The sequence below is a fragment of the Labeo rohita genome, chromosome 9 (assembly GCF_022985175.1).
Source record: "Labeo rohita strain BAU-BD-2019 chromosome 9, IGBB_LRoh.1.0, whole genome shotgun sequence".
Classification (NCBI taxonomy): Eukaryota; Metazoa; Chordata; class Actinopteri; order Cypriniformes; family Cyprinidae; genus Labeo; species Labeo rohita.
In genome coordinates this window covers 10,084,905-10,105,755 of record NC_066877.1, presented here as the reverse complement: position 1 = coordinate 10,105,755, position 20,851 = coordinate 10,084,905, and the positions used below count along the sequence as shown (strand labels likewise).

At 35.7% G+C, this 20,851-nt stretch overlaps 2 protein-coding genes across 2 annotated transcripts; one reads left to right on the top strand and one right to left on the bottom strand.

The window, feature by feature from the left end:
- Positions 1 to 2,596: 2,596 nt before the first annotated feature.
- slc23a3 (solute carrier family 23 member 3) lies at positions 2,597 to 12,287 on the top strand. The gene is made up of 12 exons (XM_051118582.1): positions 2,597 to 2,843; positions 3,127 to 3,263; positions 3,357 to 3,427; positions 3,559 to 3,632; positions 6,547 to 6,728; positions 6,914 to 6,998; positions 8,626 to 8,818; positions 8,903 to 9,153; positions 9,248 to 9,353; positions 10,199 to 10,366; positions 10,451 to 10,546; positions 10,934 to 12,287. The coding sequence occupies exons 1-12, from the start codon at positions 2,706 to 2,708 to the stop codon at positions 11,188 to 11,190; spliced, it is 1,758 nt and encodes a 585-aa protein (XP_050974539.1). The 5' UTR covers positions 2,597 to 2,705; the 3' UTR covers positions 11,191 to 12,287.
- A 1,287-nt stretch (positions 12,288 to 13,574) lies between these two features.
- Positions 13,575 to 20,559, bottom strand: ihha (Indian hedgehog signaling molecule a). The gene is made up of 3 exons (XM_051119907.1): positions 19,532 to 20,559; positions 17,411 to 17,672; positions 13,575 to 15,065 (listed from the first exon to the last, which is right to left on the bottom strand). The coding sequence occupies exons 1-3, from the start codon at positions 19,829 to 19,831 to the stop codon at positions 14,395 to 14,397; spliced, it is 1,233 nt and encodes a 410-aa protein (XP_050975864.1). The 5' UTR covers positions 19,832 to 20,559; the 3' UTR covers positions 13,575 to 14,394.
- Positions 20,560 to 20,851: the final 292 nt, after the last annotated feature.

The following is a 20,851-nucleotide window of genomic DNA, read 5'->3' as shown; positions in this document are numbered from 1 at the left end:
TAATGCCTTAAAATGTTTAAATTATGACATACGTAAGTCATAATTACGAGCTAAAAAGTCAAAATTATGACAAGTCTAAATTATGACTTAAAGGGGTCATCGGATGCTAAGTTCACTTTTTCATGTTGTTTGAACATTAATGTGTGTTGGCAGTGTATGTACAAATCAACCCTATAATGATAAAAATCCATGCAGTGGTTTTTAATTAATCTGTAAAAATAATATCCTCTTTTTCAAATCGAGCCATTCTCAGATGCCTGTCATTGTGGCATCACACCGACAGTGGCCGCTCCCATGATAGTTGATTGACATGAGCGTCTTACCTCAGATCAGTTGTAACAGTCCGCCCTCTTTGTTTTGATGCTGGAGCAGAGATGTTAGTTAGACAAGAATATGTCTGATTGAGCGATTGAGGTGTTGTGTTGCTGGATGTAATAATGAACATAGTGGTCGTCATTTACTCCCGACATCTGAGCCGCTGAAGATGCAGTGAATTACGTTTGTTTGTGAAGGGAATGCGCCTCCCAAACTACATAAATGTGTCTATGTTTGCACGAATCATTTGTGATCCAGCTTCACTTACAGCAGAAGTGAGTATAAGGTTTTTTTTTTTATAAATCTTTGCGATCACCTTTCCTAATAATGTGCTAGTTAGCAAGTTTAGTGGGTAAACGCAGCTAAATGCGGCTACAGTAAACAGACTTGTCACTCCACAGAGAGAAGAGAGGGGCGGGGCAAGCAGACCTCATTTGCATTTAAAGCAGCCTCAACCAGAATGGGATGATTTTTGCAGAGCTGATTTTGGCAAGGTAAAAAGGGTGTTGTTTTACACAACCATTGAGAATTTTTAACCAAAGTATATTATAGACTTTTCATTAAGACCCTAAAGAATCATATCAATTTTTGGAAAATGGGCAACCGATGACCCCTTTAAAGTCGAAATTATGAGATAAAAAGCTTCAAAATTGACTTAATGACTTCAGAAATAAATTGGTCACAGTATAGTGATGTAATGATAAACGGGACATTCTAAAACAAATTAATTTGGCTTAAAAACGTTTAGAGGACCAGGTTCTATATAATAAAGCATATAACATTTACAAATGAGCAGAATATACCCCAGAATATGAGAGGAGAATGTGAAATATGTACTATATATATATACACACACACACACATACATATAGGCAAGCAGATGTGAGCAGAATATGGACGCAAAGTCTCATGTTAAGCGTTTATTCTTTATAACAGTTTTCTATGAGAGGAAAGCACTTAAATTCAATGCATTGCATTCATATTCCAGACATTATGCCCGGAATTTCGACTTAAGTCATAATTTTGACTTTTTATCTCAGAATTTGGACTTTTTAAGTCATAATTTCAACTTTTTAAGTCATAAATTGAACATAATTGTGACATTTTCAGTCATAATTTTGATATTTGATCTCATAATTCATACTTAAGTAAGTCATAATTTCACTTTTTATCTCATAATTTTGACTTTATAAGTCATAATTTCAACTTTTTAAGTCATAGTTTCGACATAATTTTGACTTTAAGTCATAATTTCAACATTTTATGTCGTAATTATGACTAAAGTAAGTAATAGTTTGACTTTTTGTCTCATAATTTCAACTTTTTAAGCCATAATGTCCACATTTTATCTTGGAATTATTACCAAAGTAAGTCATAATTTTGACTTTTTATCTCGTAATTAGGACTTTTAAAGTCTTAATTTCGACCTAGTAAGTCATAATTTCAACTTTTTGTCTCGTAGTTATGACTTAAGTATGTCATAATTTCAATTTAAGGCATGATATTTTCTTACGTGGCAGAAATGGGCTTCCATATGGATCTCAGATACTCTGCCAAAAAACATCTGTTTGGTTTTGTTTATCATGTCTGTCATGTGTTTTAAAGCCATATCAGTTTAAACTTCTGATATAGGGTTTTCTGAGCCCTGACACATCTGAAATATTATAATAAGATCCTCTGTGTATGTCACGGGGGGAGTGAAATCTGAACGGTTCATTTTTTCACAAGCTTACCGAAACGAAGGTACTGGGTTATTGTTTTTCACGTTTTCTGTGTTGGTAGATGCGATGCACCGAGGACCCGATTAAACACTTATTCACGGAAAAAGTCAGATTTTCATGATATGTCACCTTTAAACCTTTTGTCAAATATAAATAATAAATAACACAAAAAAAGAATATATTATAGTTAACACATGACAAAAGATAATTAAAATAATGATTTATGTATTATGTGTAAATGTGTGTTAAATAAAAACTTTTAATTTAAGCACTTTTTACTCTCTTAAGTACACTTACATGGAATTTTATTTCATTTATTAGCTGCAATCATTGTATTTTATTTATTTATTATTATTAATTTAACAGCAAATGTACAGTGTTCACAGTGGCAAGCAAAATCACAGATTTCCTCACAAGTCATATCAGCTTCGCAAGCAAGGTTGTTGCAATAATCCATTGTTATTTTAAGTCAATGGGAAGATAATGATTAAAAGGACTAACGCTGATGAAAAAACTACATGTTGTGTAACTGTGTCAAAGGCCATCATATGTGGAGAAATCAGAGGGTTTAGCTAGAGGAATTTAGCCAACACTGTAACAGAGTGACAGCCCAAATAGCATTTTAAGGAAAGACAAGGTGAAGAAGAAGGAAAGAAAACGGTGAAAACAATGGTGAAGACTAATAGATGCAAGAAACTGACTACATTTAAAAAGAGACCTTTGGACCCAGAAAGACCTGGAGGAACAGAGAGCCTAGGTGTGAATTACAGTCCTTCGTTGTTGCTGAATATTGCTCTTGCATTCCAAGTAAGTATTTATTTATTTATATTTCTTATATTTTTTGTAAGTTAATAAAGTCATATAACACAGTAGAGTATAATAGAAGCATGCACTTTAACTCCTGTGTGGATCACAGCTATATAATCATTAAAACTGCATTTTCTTTGTAGCTTACGAGTATACTTTCATATTTTACAATGCTGAAATCTTTCATCATAATGAACTACATAAATGCAAAGCTCTCAAAGCTAACGTTGAACACAAACAGCAAAAAAAGTAAAAGTCTGTTTTGTTCTCTGTTTTCGTGCAGCATGTGTTGGTACTGTTCTCTCTGTGTGCGTTGGTTGTGGATACACTCATTCAGGAAGCAGACAAAGACAGAATAGTGGCCTTCGTGCTCTTTTACTCAGGTATATCTACACTGCTGCAGAGCTGGATTGGGTCACGGTAAGATTACATTCACCCTGTTGCTTTCCGTGTAAGATGATATAGTTGTGCTAAAGCATCTATAGGGTTAAGTACAATGTTTCCTCTGTTTAGTTTGCCATTGATCCTGGCTCCATCTTTGGACTTTCTGATCCCTGCCCTGGCCTTGCTTTCTGCTCAGTCAGGTAAAATGGTGGAATTAAAATAAAGCCACAGACAATCTAATAATCTACCCTACTGAACATACTAACAAACTCTATAAAACCCATCTGCAGAAAACAAAAATGTTATTGGTGCTGGTTGTGTTGTGTGTTAGGGACTGCTGTGGCCTGCAGGGGGCAGTGCACTGAACCAGAGGAGCCTGTGGCCCCAGCACACCCAATAAGAGAGGTAGAGCACAGTGCTGTCCGTGGTGCTGAACATTCAGACCACCCTCCATTGTCACATTGTTCTACAGTAGCGCATATTAATGTCAGATCCCACGCCAAAAAAGCATAGCCAAATTTATGTATTAATTTATCAATTTATTTATTTATTTATTCATCAGCGTTATTATAGATAGCTAAATCCATTTTAAACATTTGTGGTACTTGAAATAAAATAAATGTTAACTGAATTAAAATATTTATTTATTTATTTATCAGCATTATTATAGAAAACTAAAATCATTTAAAACATTTGTATTACTTGAAATAAATGTTAACTGAATTTATTTATTTATTTATCTGTCTATCTTTATCTATCAGTGTTGTTATAGATAAGTAAAACCATTTAAAACATTTCTGTTACTTGAAATAAAATAAATGTTCACTCAAATAAAATAAATATTTATTTATTTATGTATTTATTTATCAGTTATTATAGATATCTAAAACCATTTCTGTTATTTAAAATAAAATAAATGTTAACTGAAATAAAATTAAATATCTATTTATTTATTTATTTCAGATGACAAACCTTTTTAAGAATTTCTGTTACTTGAAAAAAAATGTGAACTGAAATAAAATATTTATTTATTTGTTTGTTTGTTTGTTTCAGATAACTAAAACCTTTATAGAATTTCTGTTACTTGAAATAAAATAACTGAATTAAAATAAATAAATATTTATTTGTTTGTTTATTTTAGATAACTAAAAACATTAAAACTTTTCTGTTACTTAAAATAAATGTTAACTGAAAGAAAATATTATTTATTTCTTTTTTATCTATCTGTCTATATGTCTATCTTTATCTATCAGTGTTATTATAGATAACTAAAACCATTTAAAACATTTCTCTTACTTGAAATAAAATAAATACTCACTCAAATAAAATATTTATTTCTACATATATTTATTTATTTATCAGTTATTATAGATATCTAAAACCATTTAAAACATTTCAGTTACTTGAAATAAAATAAATGTTAACCTTAATATTTATTTATTTATCAGAGTTATTATAGATAACTAAAACCATTTAAAGCATTTCTGTTATTTGAAATAAAATAAATGTTAACTAAAATAAAATATTTATTTATTTATTTATTTATTTATTTATTTATTTCAGATAACTAAAACCTTTTAAGAATTTCTGTTACTTGAAATAAAATAAATGTTAACTGAAATAAAGTATTTATTTATTTATTTATCAGAGTTATAGATTACTAAAACCATTTAAAACATTTCTGTTACTTGAAGTAAAATAACCGAAATAAAATAAATAAATATTTATTTGTTTGTTTATTTTAGATAACTAAAAACATTTAAAACCTTTCTGTTACTTAAAATAAATGTTAACCGAAAGAAAATATTTAGTTATTTATTTATTTCAGTGTTTTTAAAGGTAATTTAAAAAATCTGTTACTTGAAAAAAAATGCACTTTAACTAAAATAAAATGCTTTGAATTTGTTAGCTAACTGCCAAGGCAAAATGTTTTGTTTTCACTGTAGACCTAAAATAACTAAAACTAAATATACTTAACTAATAAACAAAGTAATAAAACTAAATAAAAACCATACATAAAAGAAATAGTAAAAATGGCAAAACCAAAATTGCTAAAACTTTAACTAATGTTAAAGTGAACCAAAATATAAAAATAAAATTGAATTCAAAATATAATATATAAAAATATATAAATGACACTAAATTAATAAAAATGTTTATTGAGCACCAAATCAGCATAGACACTAAGGACTGGAGTAATGGTGCAGAAAATTCAGCTTTGAAGTCGCATCAATAAATTACATTTTAAAAATGTGAAACAACATTGTAAAACAAAACAAAAATCAAATTCAAAATATCATCAAAAACTATAATAATATAATAATATATCAATGTCAAGTTAAGTCACCTTTATTTATATAGTGCTTTTAACAATACAGATTGTGACAAAGCAGCTTTACAATATTAAATAGGAAATAATGTGCCAATAATGCAAAAAGGAAAACAATAAACACTCCATTTTCAGTTAAAGGCAGTTCATCATTGAATTCAGTGATGTCATCATTCAGCTCAGTTCAGTTCAAATAGTATACGATATCGTTTAAAAAAATAAGTGTCCCAAACTAAGCAAGCCAGAGGCAACAGCGGCAAGGAATGACAATAAAATAATTATTTTTTTTTTTAGATAAGCAAATATTTCATATTTATATATTATATTAATAGTTCATATTTATCTTGATTTGTGTGTATATACACTGCCCTCCAAAAGTTTGGAAACACCCTAGAAAAGTGGGGTTTTGGACAATATTGGCATGAATCCTGTGATAATTTGTGATAATTTTGCACTGATAAGGGAGAACACAAACACGAAAACATATTTTATTACATAAACAGTTTATATATAGAAAAAACGTAAATTCATCAAAATATCCAGCATTAGCAGCTATTACAGCTCTGCATAATCTGGGCCTAAATTCACTGTATTGTAAACTTAATTGGCAATCAATTGTTGAAGCTATTAAGGTGTGCTGACTCAAAAATCTTTTAAAAACCTGGGCCAAGATTAAACGAGTAACCAGGCATCACAGCTAGCAAAAGGGCATGTCTTGATTTTGACATGTATATATTGCCATTGTTATGTAATCAAAATGAAAATTATTATTGCTGGTCTTCAGTGATAATGTCAAGTTACTTTAATGTATTTGCATCAGAAAATGATAAGGATTTATGCTGATTTCGTCCAAAACCACACTTTGCCAGGGGTGTTTCCAAACTTTTGGAGGGAAGTGTGTCTGTGCAAGTTAGTCAGTGCTTGTCCATTAAAGTTTCATTGTGCTTATTGTAATTGGCATATTGTGTGCATGTGCTGGTGTGTGTGCAGTTGAGAGGCATGGCTGTGGTTGCAGGTATGGTGCAGCTCGCTGTGGGTTTGACTGGTCTGGGTGGCTTTGCACTGGTACATTGTGGACCATTGGTTCTGGCTCCTCTCCTTTGCATTCTGGGCTTTTCCATCTACAAGGAGGCAGCGCTGCTTTGTTCTGACCACTGGGGCATGGCTACGCTGTAAGCGCAAACTTTCCTGAAGTCTTTCATATTGTGTACTGTCCAGGAAAAAACATTTGTAAAATTAGTAATGAAACAATATCGAAAAAACCCTAAAAGAAAGAGTGTGTGTCTACGTAGACAGCACAAAATGTCTTTTTGTAAATACAAAATGTCTTTTTTTGTTGTTTTGTTTTGTTTTTCAGGGCAATTGTTCTTCTGGTGGTTCTGTCTCAGCATCTGCCCTCCTTTCTGCGGCTGTCTGTGTTCTCCATCTGCAGGAGACTCTCTGTGAGTCACATCAAGGGATTTTGTTTATATTCAGGATGACTTGGAATACACTATAAGACTGATTTTAAAACACTAGGCATGATACACGTGCTGACAGTGTTTGTAAATGTTTATAGAGAGACATACACTAAACGACTGAGAATCACACACTTACTTGCACAGAAACATGTGGCTCTTTGCTACGAGACAAATTGAAACAAGATCTGCAGGCTGGCTCTGACTTTTGACATCTAGTCTTGACTCAGACTGTAAATCAGCGAAAATCTGGGCACAAGTTGTGTAGTGTATTCCAGCCTTTATTTTTCTCACTTTTTAATGTTGTGTGACTTTCAACTAAAAAAAAAGTTAACGTTCACTTCCAAAACTAGTCTAACACAGACACCTTCGGTCATGATTTATGGGATTTCCTGTGTTGCGCTGGTAGTCGAGCTCTTTTACAGCTTTTAACCTGCAGTACATTAGATCAGTGTTTTGCCTGTAAGAAGATTATGTCATTGATCTTGGCAAAGTTTCCCAACGAAGATGTGCCTTGTGTTACAGTGATCTTTAGCTAAAATGTTCTTAATTTAATATGAGGTTGCATGTTGTCAAAGGTTATGGGAAACAGTTTGAAGCTTTTTATGAGTGATCGTAAGCTCGCATTGGAATCTCGCTTTTGGGAAATCCTTATTGGTTTTTCTCTGCCGTGTGAAACTAGACAGTGCCTGACTGTCTAGTTATTATTCTCATCCATCTACGTCTGATTAACATGTGTGAATTGCATTATCCAATTTTATTAATATTTACCAGCATTTATTAAAGGTCATTTATAAATATAAATGTTAAAATGCATCGGTATATGTAGAAATTAGTATAAACATAGATTAATGCTTGCTTTCTTTTTTTATGGTTGGAATATATTTAAAATCATTGTTCAAATGTTTGGGGTCAATATGTTTTTTTTCTTTTTTCTTTTTTTTTTTTAAATGAATCCTTTTATTCAACAAGGATGCACTGAAGTGATCAAAAGTGACAGTAAAGACATTTATAATGTTACCAAAGATGATTTTTATTTTAAATAAATGCTGTTTTAAAATATTATATATATGTATGTATTATATATAAAGCAGCACAGCTCAGCTATACAATTTTTAAGATTGGTAATAATAATAAGTGTTTTTCTTTGTTTGTTTAGCACAAATTCAGCATATTGAATGATTTCTGAAGGATAATGTGACACTGAAAACTGGAATAATGATGCTGAAAATTTAACTTTGCCATCACAGGAAAATATATTACTATAGAAAACAGTTATTGTAATAAGAATAATATTCCACAATATTACTGTCTTTTTATTTTATTTTATTTTATTTTATTTTATTTTATTAATGCACCCCTGGTGAGCATAAAAGACCGAAAAATCTTACCAACTCCAAATGCACATATATTGCACATAGATTTATGTGCTTTTCTTTTTTTTCTTTTTTGCAATGACTTCTTGTCTTTTTGTATGTGACATAATTCAGGTGCAATGACATTTATGCACTAGTTGGTCCAAATGCTGTTGGGTCACAGCATGTAGGTCTTTTTTAAAAAAAAAAAAAATAACAGATATATTGTTCCTGCTCTTTGTGTCTGTCCTGTTTAGGTACTTCTATCTGTAATGGTGACGTGGGGTGTTTGTGCCATACTTGTGCACGTGGGAAATGTCCATCTTACCTCTGTGACCCAGATGCTCTCAACAAGAAATTCCACCTTTATTCAGTCCAGGAATAGTCCACACTCATCTGACTTTGCCTTTACTAATGACTCTGTACCCTGGCTGGACTTCCCCTTTCCTGGTAATCTGAAAGATCTGTTTTCTTCTCAAAATGCTTTTTCCTCCCATGTTTTGGTTGATCTTTATGTTTCTTGTGTAATTTCAGCCTCAGCACTCCCCCTGCTGTCTGGCCGAAGCATTGCAGCAGGAGTGGCAGGAGGCCTGTCTGCCAGCATTAGCTCTTCGGCTGTGTACGTGGTGGCAGCTCGGCTCCTGAAGGCTCCTGTGCCCCCAGCACATGCCTGTAACAGGGGCCTTTGTGTGGATGGACTGGGAAGTGTGCTCTCTGGCCTGATGGGGGCGCCAGTAGGACTGTGCAGCAGTGTGCCTAATGCATGTGTTATTGGGCTAAGCCAGGTAAGAGACTGTATTGATGCTTTCAGAACATTATTGTGACTGTAACTTTTTGATGTTTATTGCAACATCTCTTCATGACGTTTCTGTCTCTCAGTCTGGGTCGCGGAGCACAGTGCAGCTCGCTGGGGTGTTCTTGGTAATTTTGGGTGTGTCTCCTCAATTAACTCAGATGCTCTGCTCAGTCCCTCTGGCCATCCATGGTGATTATCATTTTCTATTTAAGATTATCATTTTCCTTTTTTTATCCAATTTCCAAGATTTTTTAATGAAAGAAGTCTGTTGTGCTCACCATGGCTGCATTTATTTGATCAGAAACTGCAGTAAAATTGATACTACTGTGAAATATTATTACAGTTTTGTAACTTTTTTTTTTTTGGTTTTGTGGTCAAAACATTTAGGTTAAAAAAAACACTTTTAATCAGAAAGGATGCATTAAATGACTTTGACTTCAGATGATTTCTATTTTAAATAAATATTTCAAATAAATTCTGGTATTCTAGATTATCCGTTAAACCAGTATTAATAATTGAGGTGCAAATCAGCATATTAGAGTGATTTCTGAAGGATCATGTGACAATGAAGACTGGAGTAATGATTCTGAAAATTCATATTTGCATCACAGGAATAAATTGCATTTTAAAAAAATATTCAAGTAGAAAACAGAAATACATTATGATAATACTGTATTATAATAATATTTCACAATATTACAGTTTTTACTGTATTTTACTGTATTATGATCAAATAAATACAGCCTTGATGAGCAAAAACCCAACAAAAAATAAAACCAAACTTTTTCCCGAACAAGTTAATTGAATTAATAAATTAATTCAAAGTTTTGACCAGTTGTGTATTTTCCATATTCGTAACTCATAACTCTGCCTCTATATCTCTCTTGTCTTTCTTGACTGTGTACACAAATTTACACAAGTGTCCATATTTGAGTTTCATCAGGTCAATCTAATGGTTTCAGCCCAGTCATCTTGTTTAGACTATGGCGTTATAGTCATAAATGAAATGTTTGGGTGTGCTCTTGTTCTCTCAGGTGCTGTGCTCGCCGTGACCTACACACTTGCCATTGCAACAGGCATAACTTATTTCCAACATGCAGATGTTGACTCAGGACGCAACATTTTCAACATTGGCTTCACAGTGTTCATGTCATTAGCACTGCCACGCTGGTTCAGACTTCACTCTAGTTTTATACAAACAGGTATGGTATAATACAATCAGGACATTATGTTCATTTGGGCATGAGTCTGTTTCATTGTATGAATTTTCATCTTCTTGTGTTCAGGTGTACCAAGTGTTGATGTTTTTCTCCAGTGTCTTTTAACCTTACCTGTTTTCTTTGTGGGAGTTTTGGCTTTTCTTCTAGAGCACACTGTTTCAGGTAAAACAACACAGAAATATACTACCATTCAATGCAAGTTTGTAAAAGAAGTCTCTTATGCTCACCAAGGCTGCATTTGTTTATTAGATCAAAAATATTGTAACAGCAATTTTGTAACATATTATTGCAATTGTTTTCTATTTGAATGTATTTTAAAAAGTAATTTATTCCTGTGATGCAAAGCTGAATTCAGAAATTGTTCTAATATGAATGATGAAAACAGTTGTACTGCTGAATATTTTTGTGCAAACTATGATGCATTTTTATTTCAGGATTTTTGATGAATAGAAAGTTCAAAAGAACATCATTTATTTGAAATAGAAATCTTATGCGACATTATAACTGTCTTTACTGACCTAAAATAAAGCTCTGATTTAATGTGCTTAGGGACTTTGGCTGAGAGGGGTCTTGTGCGACATGAAGACACAAAGAAGATTCTGTCTCTCGCCGACCTGCAGCAGGGATACAGCCATAGTCCAGACACAGTGTATGACCCTCCTCCACCTGTGATGAAAGTGCTGGACCTGAGCGGCTTGAGAACCGTCCCGTTCTGTGCCTGCAGAAGCCCACCTGTTGAAGAGGTGGTAGTGACAGTACCAGAGATGTCTAGCTTGTTACCTGACAAGGATGCTAGCAGTGGCTGAATTTTTGGGATTTAGGCCATCTTTTATTAGTGTTTTTGTATTTAACTTCTAGTTAGCTTTTTATAAATTGTATTATGTTTATGGGTAGTACAGTTTTGTAGTAATGGAGTGGTTCTCAACCCCCTCTCTCCCCCTCCTAAATCACCAGTTTTCTTTTTTTTTTAAAAGTTATTTATTAGGTCAAGTTAAGTTAGATTGTTTTATTTTATTAATAATATTACTATTAATATTAATTATTATTTGGTAATATATTCATTTGTGGTCCCCTTGTTGAGTGCAACAGTTGGGTTCCAGAAGTGTAATCTCTTTCAGTTTTCCTATAGAGGAACTGATTTTTAAGATACCTTGAACCTTTAAAGGGATAGTTCAGCTAAAGATGAAAATTAGCCCATGATTTACTCACCCTCAAGCCATCCTAGGTGTATATGACTTTCTTCTTTCAGATGAATCCAATCAGAGTTATATTAAAAAAAAATGTCCTGGCTCTTCCAAGTTTTATAATGGCAGTGGGTGGGTGTTTCTGTTCAACAGTCCAAAAGAAGTCTAATAAAGTGCATCCATCCATTATAACAAGTAAATATCTATATTTAAAACGTTAGAAACACATTTCTCTAGCTTGCGCTAACTGTTGTATACACAAGCCATGCGCCGTGGAGAAAATGCTAGTCTTACGAGAACAAACGTTTGTTTACAGGAGCAAAGGAAGCAAAGTTTCCTTACTTTAGCAAAGGAAAAACAGTCTCCTTTTGGTTTACACCGAAATTCTCTGACATTTTTCTTTACAAATCCTCGTTTTGTACTTCTAATTCGTGACTGGTGCTTTGTTTTGTTTTCTGCTCTTTTGTCACTTCTCATTGGCCAACGCCAACGTCCTACATCATCCGCCCAGAACGGCTTGTGCGCACGACAGTTGGTACAAGCTAGAGAAAAGTGTTTGTAATGGTTTAAATATGGATATTTTTTGTACAAAAACGCATCGATTCACTACAGGAGGCCTTTGAGGAACTTTTTATTATGGATGGATGCACTTTATTAGACTTGTTTCGGACTGAAATGAAAACAGTTGAATGAAAACCATTATAAAGCTTGGAAAAGCCAGGACATTTTTTTATATAACTCAGACTGGATTCATCTGAAAGAAGAAATTCATATTTACCTAGGATGCCTTGAGGGTGAGTAAATCATAAGCTAATTTTCATTTTTGGGTGAACTAACCCTTTAAAGAAGACCTGTTTTAAGATCACTGTAACATATTAAAGTGTCTTTGGAACTCGAGGGTACAACGTCATTGGCAGTCGACACAATGACACGGCCCATTATGCTAATTAAAATTGCTTATTTCTCTGGCTTTAAACATTATTGGAAACATTTGGGATAATGTAAGTACACAATTCAGCAAAATATATAACACTGTTCTAGTGGTTTTTGGAAAAAATCGTACACATTGTGCCTTAAAGCATTTTTATGGTTATCGGTATCGGTCATTTACAAAACAAATTTACCGATAAAATAATTTAAAAGCATTTAAAGAAAATTTTTGTCAGAGCCCTTGTTATTTTAAATTTTGACATTTTCATTTTTACACCAGACATATATATCGGTTCAAAATATCGGCTAACGGGCAACTTGATCTGTGATAATCGGTATCAGCATCGGCTCTGAAAAACATGTATTGGTCGACCCATAGATGCTTTTTTTTTGTAGTGGAAAAACTACATTACCCATGATACCGTGCAGAAATATCCACCAATGAGAGAGCAAAAAAGCAAATTACAGCAAAAGAGCTTGCAGAGGACATCCACCAGATGAATCACTGCAAATCAACAATCAAGCTGGTCTACCTACTCTCAAAATACTTAACTATTTATATATAAATATATATATATATATATATATATATATATTATTTTTAAATTTTAAATATATTATTTTCATAGCTATAATTAACAGCTTTGAAGTCAATAGTTTAATTTTACCAACATTTTTTAATTTATGTAATTCGGAATGCTTCATGGGATTGTAGTTCTTTCCCTTATTAAATCCAGTACACAGTTTGTACCTTTGTCCTTATGTCCAATTTTCAAATACCTTTGGTGCTTCAAATAAAGATTTGTGATGTTGCGATTCACCCCATAGCTGGTTGATCTGGTTCATGGCTTTCAATGCCATAATTAAGTCTTTTAAAATCCATATTGAAAAAAATGGATGGATGAAAAATACTTCTGGAACCAACTGCATACATTTTAGCATGAAGTTCTGAAAACATAGAAAGTTTGTCAAGAGACAAAGTCTGTAAAGAAAGACAAAGGCAGATATTTCCATAATCTTTAATTCTGAAAAATAGATCTTTAAATAGTTTTACAAATATTATATAATTTCTGACATCTTTAAGTAAAATGTAAATAATGCCACAAAACAGATAAATACAGTAAGTTCTATGGGAAACTGAGTATTACTGCATAAAGCACACATAAGGACTACATAAACTGGCATAAACATTGCTACACATTGCACAGAGTAAACTCTTTAATTTCGAATGAAGCCTTCATAAAAGTACTCGACACCCTTATGTATGCTAGATGGAGAAATACAGTGTACAATGTGACCATTAAATACTTGATTACGTTGGGACAGACACCTCTACGTTTACAGTGAGAAACATGTAACTGACCATACGAATGTTATCATGAACCGCTCTGGACCTCAAAGTGATGTTATAAAGGCCTTAACCCAGTTATAAAGTGTACGTTTCTATGGGTGTGTTTGTGTGTACTCTCATTTCTTTTCTAACCGAACTTCCTCCTCCGTCTCGAACCTTATCAGGCCGCGTTGGTCTGCTTGAGTCACTGCATACCTGAGTTTAAAGCAAATTCATCTTTAGTACGGTTATAACGATATGTTTAATCAACGTGTATGTGTGTATAAGAGAGAAAGAGACTGAATAAGAGATATCCGAACGGAAGTGTGCGCGTCTTGATATACTTGTGATAATGTTCCAGTGTAGGCAGTATAGAAAACCCATCTGAAAGTGTTAAATATGGGTTCTAAAGATCAATTTCATCACGTCCAATGTCCTCAAATAAGGCTCGACCCACAGAACAGCATAGTCTTTTAAAGTCTATTCAGGGTCACAAATGAATGTGTTCTTCATATTCAGGACTTTACATACTTCGTCTTCTTTTAGGTCCTTCCAAAACCTTTATTTCATCTATCGTTGTCCATCATGCTCCAGGGATGGAAGTGTGTTGGATCCAGCACGCGAGTCCCAACCCAGTGCAGGAGTGATGAATACCAGTGTATCCCCACAGCCTGATGTCCAACTGTCCCTCCCCAGCTATAAAGTACCCTGAGTGGGCCGAAAGCCCAATGAGCCAGCCACTGCTGGTCCACGGCCGCGTAGCAAGAGGAAACAACACCATTGACCACCACCGTGCCGTGGCGGGTAAGCGGCGCAAACACCCCTTTGTCCTCCTGCATTTGGATCCTAGTGACCCGGGACAAATGTCCCCGCTGTCCTGCTCCTCGTGTGGACACCACACACTGACCTGGCAGCACGTCACTAGCAAATACAGACTTCAGCTCTGCAGGCCCTGAGCAGTTCCCTTCAGACACAAACAGGAGATGGGCCGCTGTCAAGCTCAGTTTAGCACCCGAGTCCGTCTCGATGACATAGAACTGCTTCTTTGCGGAGGGATCGCGGTCGAGGAAGGCGATGATTTCGCTGTAGATGAGCGGCCCACTTCCGTCGCTCTCTGACGAAGCAAGTACTTTGTCTCCAGGCCGTAAGCTGTCCATAGTCTTCACGCTTCCGTCTTCAACGGTGACAAGAGCCGATGCGGGAAAACAACCGCCGGTTTTTGCAGCTACAGAGTGCTCTGAAAGAGAAACAGAGAGAATATAATAAGAAATGAACAAGAAAGTTGTTCATTCTCGCTTCTTGATGTGCACAGTAGCCTAAAATAATTCCAAAGGTTGTGTGTTTATTAAAGCTTAGGTTTGGATTGTTCAAACGGCACCTCGGATTAATCTTCAATCTTTAAAACACACACACCCAAGCACAAACACACTCCCGCTCTCATTGTAAACCCATAAAAATCCAATCAAACTGAAAGTTGCGGTGGCAAAATAATGTGGCAAACATTTCTAGCGCCATCCTTCAAGCTAATTAGTTTTTTTGCACGACTCTAGTCAGCGGGTAAAAATGCAATAAAAGCTAATAAATAACCACTTGATTCAATCTTGGCTCCCTGTGACTTCTGTCCAACAGAAGTGACTGGGGTCTTGAGCGACGTATGCGCTATGAAAACCAGAGTAAGTCCCAAGTCTCCGTTGAGTCCTACACAAATATTTGGGAAAGGTAAGTACCAAGGCCAGGTGATAAGACAGGCTGAGATAAGAGATCTGAGAAAAGGGGACAACAGAGTTGCCGTCTGGAAAACAAAGGAGTTGGTTAATCATCTCACAGCACTTTAGCAGCCAGACCTACTTCTTAAGGCACATTCTCTCTCTCTCTCTCTCTCTCTCTTACATACACACATATGCACTTCTACATGTACTGTATGTGTGCGGAAGTGCATAAAAAGAAAAACAGAGCTTCAAATTCAAGACTGTTTATATTCGAGTTATACTGAATCTTCTTTAGAGTCTTTTTTATTTTATATCGAACTAAGTGCCTGAAGAAGCCAGTTGAAGAACACACCTATAGAGGACTTTGATAAAGCAGAAGTAGACAACAGGTCTTGCTTGTGTTTGCATGCTCTATCAGAAAGATAACAGAAGGGCCTCAAATATGTCCACACACAGGTCTCATTCCTCGCTAGAAGTGGTGAAATACTCTACAGACACTATTTCTAGTAGCCAAACCCAATCCAAATCTACAGATCTGTTCTGTCTATGCAGGAAGATCTGATGAATTCTGAGGAACTGATTAAAGGTAAGTAAGTTATAAAGTCATGGATTTTTATTGGTAGCTAGGTGATAAGATAAACAAATTATCCAAAACATTTGTGACCCTGGACCAAAAAACCAGTCATAAGGGTCAATCTTTGGAAATTGAGATTTATACATCATCTGAAAGCTGAATAAATAAGCTTTCCATTGATGTATGGTTTGAAAATCTGGAATCTGAGGGTGCAAAAAATCTAAATATTGAGAAATCGCCTTTAAAGTGTTCAAGTGAAGTTCTTAGTAATGTATATTATTAATCAAATATCTTCATGGAACATGATCTTTACTTAATATCCTAAAGACTTTCGGACATAAAAGAAAAATCAATAATTTTGACCCATACAATGTATTTTTGGCTACTGCTACAAATATACCTGTGCTACCTAAGACTGGTTTTGTGGTCCAGGGTCACTTTGCAGAAATAAGTATAAGTAGTTTTGTTGGCACAGTTTTAAAAAACTTTTTTGTTGTTCCCATTATGTAGGATGTGTGTTAAATGAAATTATTATTTCAATCCATCTTCAATGAGTACACAAACATCCTGTGCGCAAAAGGTAATTTTTAGTATCCAAAAAAAAGAAAATGCAGGTCAGTAGACAAGACAATAAAACACTGAATGGTTGCACTTTTACTTTCTGCTTGTCTGGCCAATAATTTGGTCTCTGGTGACTCAGGTATAGAGGCAGGTGTTTAAGGTTTAATGATGTGGTCTGTTACCTGTTGTTACCTTCATTCCAGGTCTAGCACTTATCTCACCCAAGTTAATGAGAAATGACCATCTTCACCACAATAGGACACACCTAATTTAACTGCACGGTGAACGCATGTAAACCTTTCAGTCTGAAGTCTCTTTAAACATCACACTGAGAGATCACACTGGACAGTTTTTACCATGCCTCATAAACCTGGTTTTAAAATCATAATTATATTCCAATTTTATCCATTTGGATGGGAAGCACTAGTTAAATGAGTATGGCTCAACTATTATTGAAGTTAAATGAACAAAGTCCTTGGCTGAATGTTACACATTTGATATAGTTATATATAGGTGTATTGTAAATAAACAAGTCATATAAAGATTCTTTATTGGTATCGATGGTTCCTGAACAAGAACCCTGAACATCCATGGAAACTTTCAAATGCAGAAAAGGTTCTTTAGATCTTTAAAACGTTCTTCAAAATGGTTCATTTAAGAACTGTTCACTAAAAGAAACCAAAAATGGAACTCCTTTGGAGCCTTTATTTTTAGGAGTGTATTGACTCTCAGTCCTACCTGATTTGACGCTGCAGTGGATGTAGGATTTGGACTCATAGTAGACCCAATCGAATCCAGCCTCCACTGCTAGACGTGCCAACATGCCGTATTTATTGCGGTCTCGATCAGAGGTGGTGATATCGACAGCTCTTCCTTCGTAATGCAGCGAATCTTCAAAGTGATTGCCGTCTTCATCCCAACCCTCGGTCACCCTGAGCTTCACCCCGGGCCACATGTTCATCACAGAGATAGCCAGAGAGTTCAGCTTATCTTTACAGCGCTGTGAACGCAACAAGGAAAGATGTTTAGCCCTGGGTTACACACGTGGAAGATGATGGCCTGCATTTACTGGAATTTTGCGAGAAATACGCAAACAAGACAAGTTATAACTCCAAAGGGCAAAGCAGACACACACTTGCACACACAAAAAACCCTGCATCACAGGGCAAGACAAAAGACGGGCAGATTTGATGCACCCAACAAACATGAGACGTCCACCCGACGTGCAGATCATGTCTATATTCCGACAAAGACGTTGAAATGACGTCGTTTGGACGTACAGTGCTCAGTGGGCAAATGACACTGAATTCTGTTGTTGTGGTAAAAATATGAAATGAAGATCTGAAAATGATACTTCAAAGAGTCCTGCAACACTACAAGTTATATGCAAAATAAATGAACAGGCTAAATCTCTAATTCTTGTTTATATAAAGATGATTTGATCACTTTGAATTAAGTGACATTTTAGAAATCAGTATCACTTACCCTGTTTTGTCTTCAACTGTAGACTTTCCAACAATTAGTTTTGCTTTCCTAAACAAATTAGCACTTGTTCCTATATTAATTAACTAAAATAGTTTTTGCAATGCGTTTTTCCATGTTTTTAACATGCTATACAATATGCCTTAGTTTTTTGTGTTTAACCCAGGCACCTCTCTTTAATGCCTTTAGAGTTTGTTTTCAAAAGCACCCACCTAAAACATTACATAATGACAAATTATTGAATCATGAGGAGAACGGAGTGATGCTTGAACCCACAAATATATACTGACTTATTTTTACCATCCCACAGGTATTTTTCAACGACCAAGGTACAAAATGTGTCCAGAATGTTGAGTGATTCACTTTTACTTATTTAACCTAACCACATTCACCACCCTTTAGAATACACAAGGCAAATTTGCTTTTAACAGCAAATTCATATTTCGGCATGGAAACAAGCGTTCATTGCCAACGCATAGATATACTGTAACAAACCACAATTTAATGCAATATCGGTTTCATTATTTGCAACGGAAGTACGAGTCATAAGTTCAGGTTCATGAGTCATTTATGATTTATTTATAAATTGTTTAAATAAATTAATTAAATTTAAATAAATAAATTGTTACCACACACTAAACGGAAAGTTTACTTATTTTTGAAGCTATTTCCGTTTATGACTAATAAGTCAAAACGTTTTATAGCTACCATTAACGTTGATTTTTAACGCTGAATGTGGTTATTTTATATTCTTTATTTTTTTTGATAACGTAGTACATCAAAAGATATGTTTACATCGTTTAGAATACAAAACAATCACTGTTATGTAGATCCACTGCGTAAAAGTGAATTATTTACACTTTACACAGAAAGCACATGACCATATTAAAAAGTATTTGACAGCTCCTAGATTTCCCTTGATTGAGAAACCTGTAAGTTCCACAGAGAAACATCGTAAGAACGTCATATTCTCTAGTCACTTCGTAAACAATCTGTTTTCTGCTTTAAAGAACTCAGAAACCAATGTGTTGATTTGAGCTGCAACGTAACACCTTTTTTTAAAATCCCCCATAGAACCATACTGCCAAACTCAAGAACCCAAACTTATGCTTTTTAAGAACACAAGGTTCTGTGCCGAACCCGAGAGCTATCGATGAAGATTTATTATTAAACGATTTTAAGAGGCAACCCGCTGTCAGCAATCAATTCCTCTGAAAGCTGCGAAGATCGATGAAAGCGCGTCGGTGGGACTGAGCAAAGGGCACACCGCTGAGCAACAGGTCTAATGTGCTCGCAATCGAATCAAAGCCACTGAGTGTGTTTCTAATGGGCAGATAATTGAATTCATTCGAGCTGCATTATCCAAGTGTCGCTCACCTGCGTCATGAGTCGATCCGCACCTGTGTTCTCCTCATCTTTGAACAGGATATCGGGGTTGTAGTTCGGTGTGAGCTCTTTAAAGCGCTCCGAGGTCCTGGTGATCTTGCCCTCGTGTCTCCCACTGGCTCCCAGTGTCTTTTCGGCTACATTTGGACTAAACTGCTTGTAATTAAGGGGTGTCAGTTTCTTTGGAGGCCGCCTTTTCCCATGTCCCCTCCCCGGCCCACAGCCCTCGTTAACAGGTGCGAAAATCAGGGCGCAGCCGACGAGGAGCCCAAACACCACGGGGAGACGCATTCCACCCCAACCCGCTGGGCACTCCGACACGGAGTGGTACGGTGGCACAGCTCGCCGTTCAATGAGAAACTACCCCCCGGAAGATCCTTATTCCCCCCCACGGGGTAAAAGATGGGGAGGACAAAACCTCTACTTCTTTATCAGCCTTATCCTCGCCATCGTCCGTGCGTAAAAGTCGCTTTACGCAGAGGCTGTCATGGAGAGACGCCGGAGAAAAGATCCAGTGATACCAAGTGTTCAGTGCCCATAGAATGCGAAACGCTGGTCTCTCGAGAAAATCACCGAAATGAGAGCGAGCAGGCAAGTCCATTTATTTATCTAACAGATTCTAGAAGACAGAGATACAGGGTGACTCCGACGCACACTGGGAGAGAGCTGTCAGACTCGGAGAGACTGCTGCGGCTGCTGTCTTTGAATGAGCACGTCCTTTGGCGCACGTCAAGTGATCTGAGTTGCCGGCGAACTGAGACCGCACCCTGCCAGTTTTTTGCCCCTCTCTATCCCTGCCTGCCACTCCTCCCCATGGGTCACATTGGGTGCGTCGTATACCCACCGGCTCCCTTTAACGCTTCACAGCGCCTGGCTGGGCAAACACAAGTCTCGGGGAAGAACTGTGGACTCAGACTCTCCCATTCATAGATCCACGAATAGAGAACGAGTCTGGCTGCTCCTCAAACAAACGTGAGCGACTCTTGCCCTCCCCTACCTGTTTATAACATTGATACGCTAAAGGAAACACGCTAGACTACAACCTGGCGCGTTCGTTTGAATGATTGATCACTTATTGATCAGAAACGCCCGTTTGTTTAAACCGTTCCTTTTTGGTGACAGGTGTAACGACGTTGCTTATTAGTCAAAGACAAGTGATTTTTTTTTTTAAAGTTATGCAATAATACATAAAAGTGGTGTCTAGAAATAAGCTTTTTTTTTTTAAAGTGTTGTTTGCATAAGCAGTTTGGAAAGGTTATCTAAAAATAAGCAGCAAAGCAATGTTGTTTTCAAATAATATTTGTCCAGCCA

What these genes read in the sequence shown, in the direction of transcription:
- ihha (XM_051119907.1), bottom strand. Translation starts at nt 19,831, where the DNA reads ATGCGTCTCCCCGTGGTGTTTGGGCTCCTCGTCGGCTGCGCCCTGATT. An exon ending in CGGATCGACTCATGACGCAG is followed by an intron (nt 17,673 to 19,531) that starts GTGAGCGACACT and finishes TTGCGTTCACAG; the next exon opens with CGCTGTAAAGATAAGCTGAA. An exon ending in CCACTGCAGCGTCAAATCAG is followed by an intron (nt 15,066 to 17,410) that starts GTAGGACTGAGA and finishes TTTCTCTTTCAG; the next exon opens with AGCACTCTGTAGCTGCAAAA.
- slc23a3 (XM_051118582.1), top strand. Translation starts at nt 2,706, where the DNA reads ATGGTGAAGACTAATAGATGCAAGAAACTGACTACATTTAAAAAGAGA. An exon ending in CCATCTGCAGGAGACTCTCT is followed by an intron (nt 6,999 to 8,625) that starts GTGAGTCACATC and finishes TGTCCTGTTTAG; the next exon opens with GTACTTCTATCTGTAATGGT. An exon ending in AGTCCCTCTGGCCATCCATG is followed by an intron (nt 9,354 to 10,198) that starts GTGATTATCATT and finishes TTGTTCTCTCAG; the next exon opens with GTGCTGTGCTCGCCGTGACC.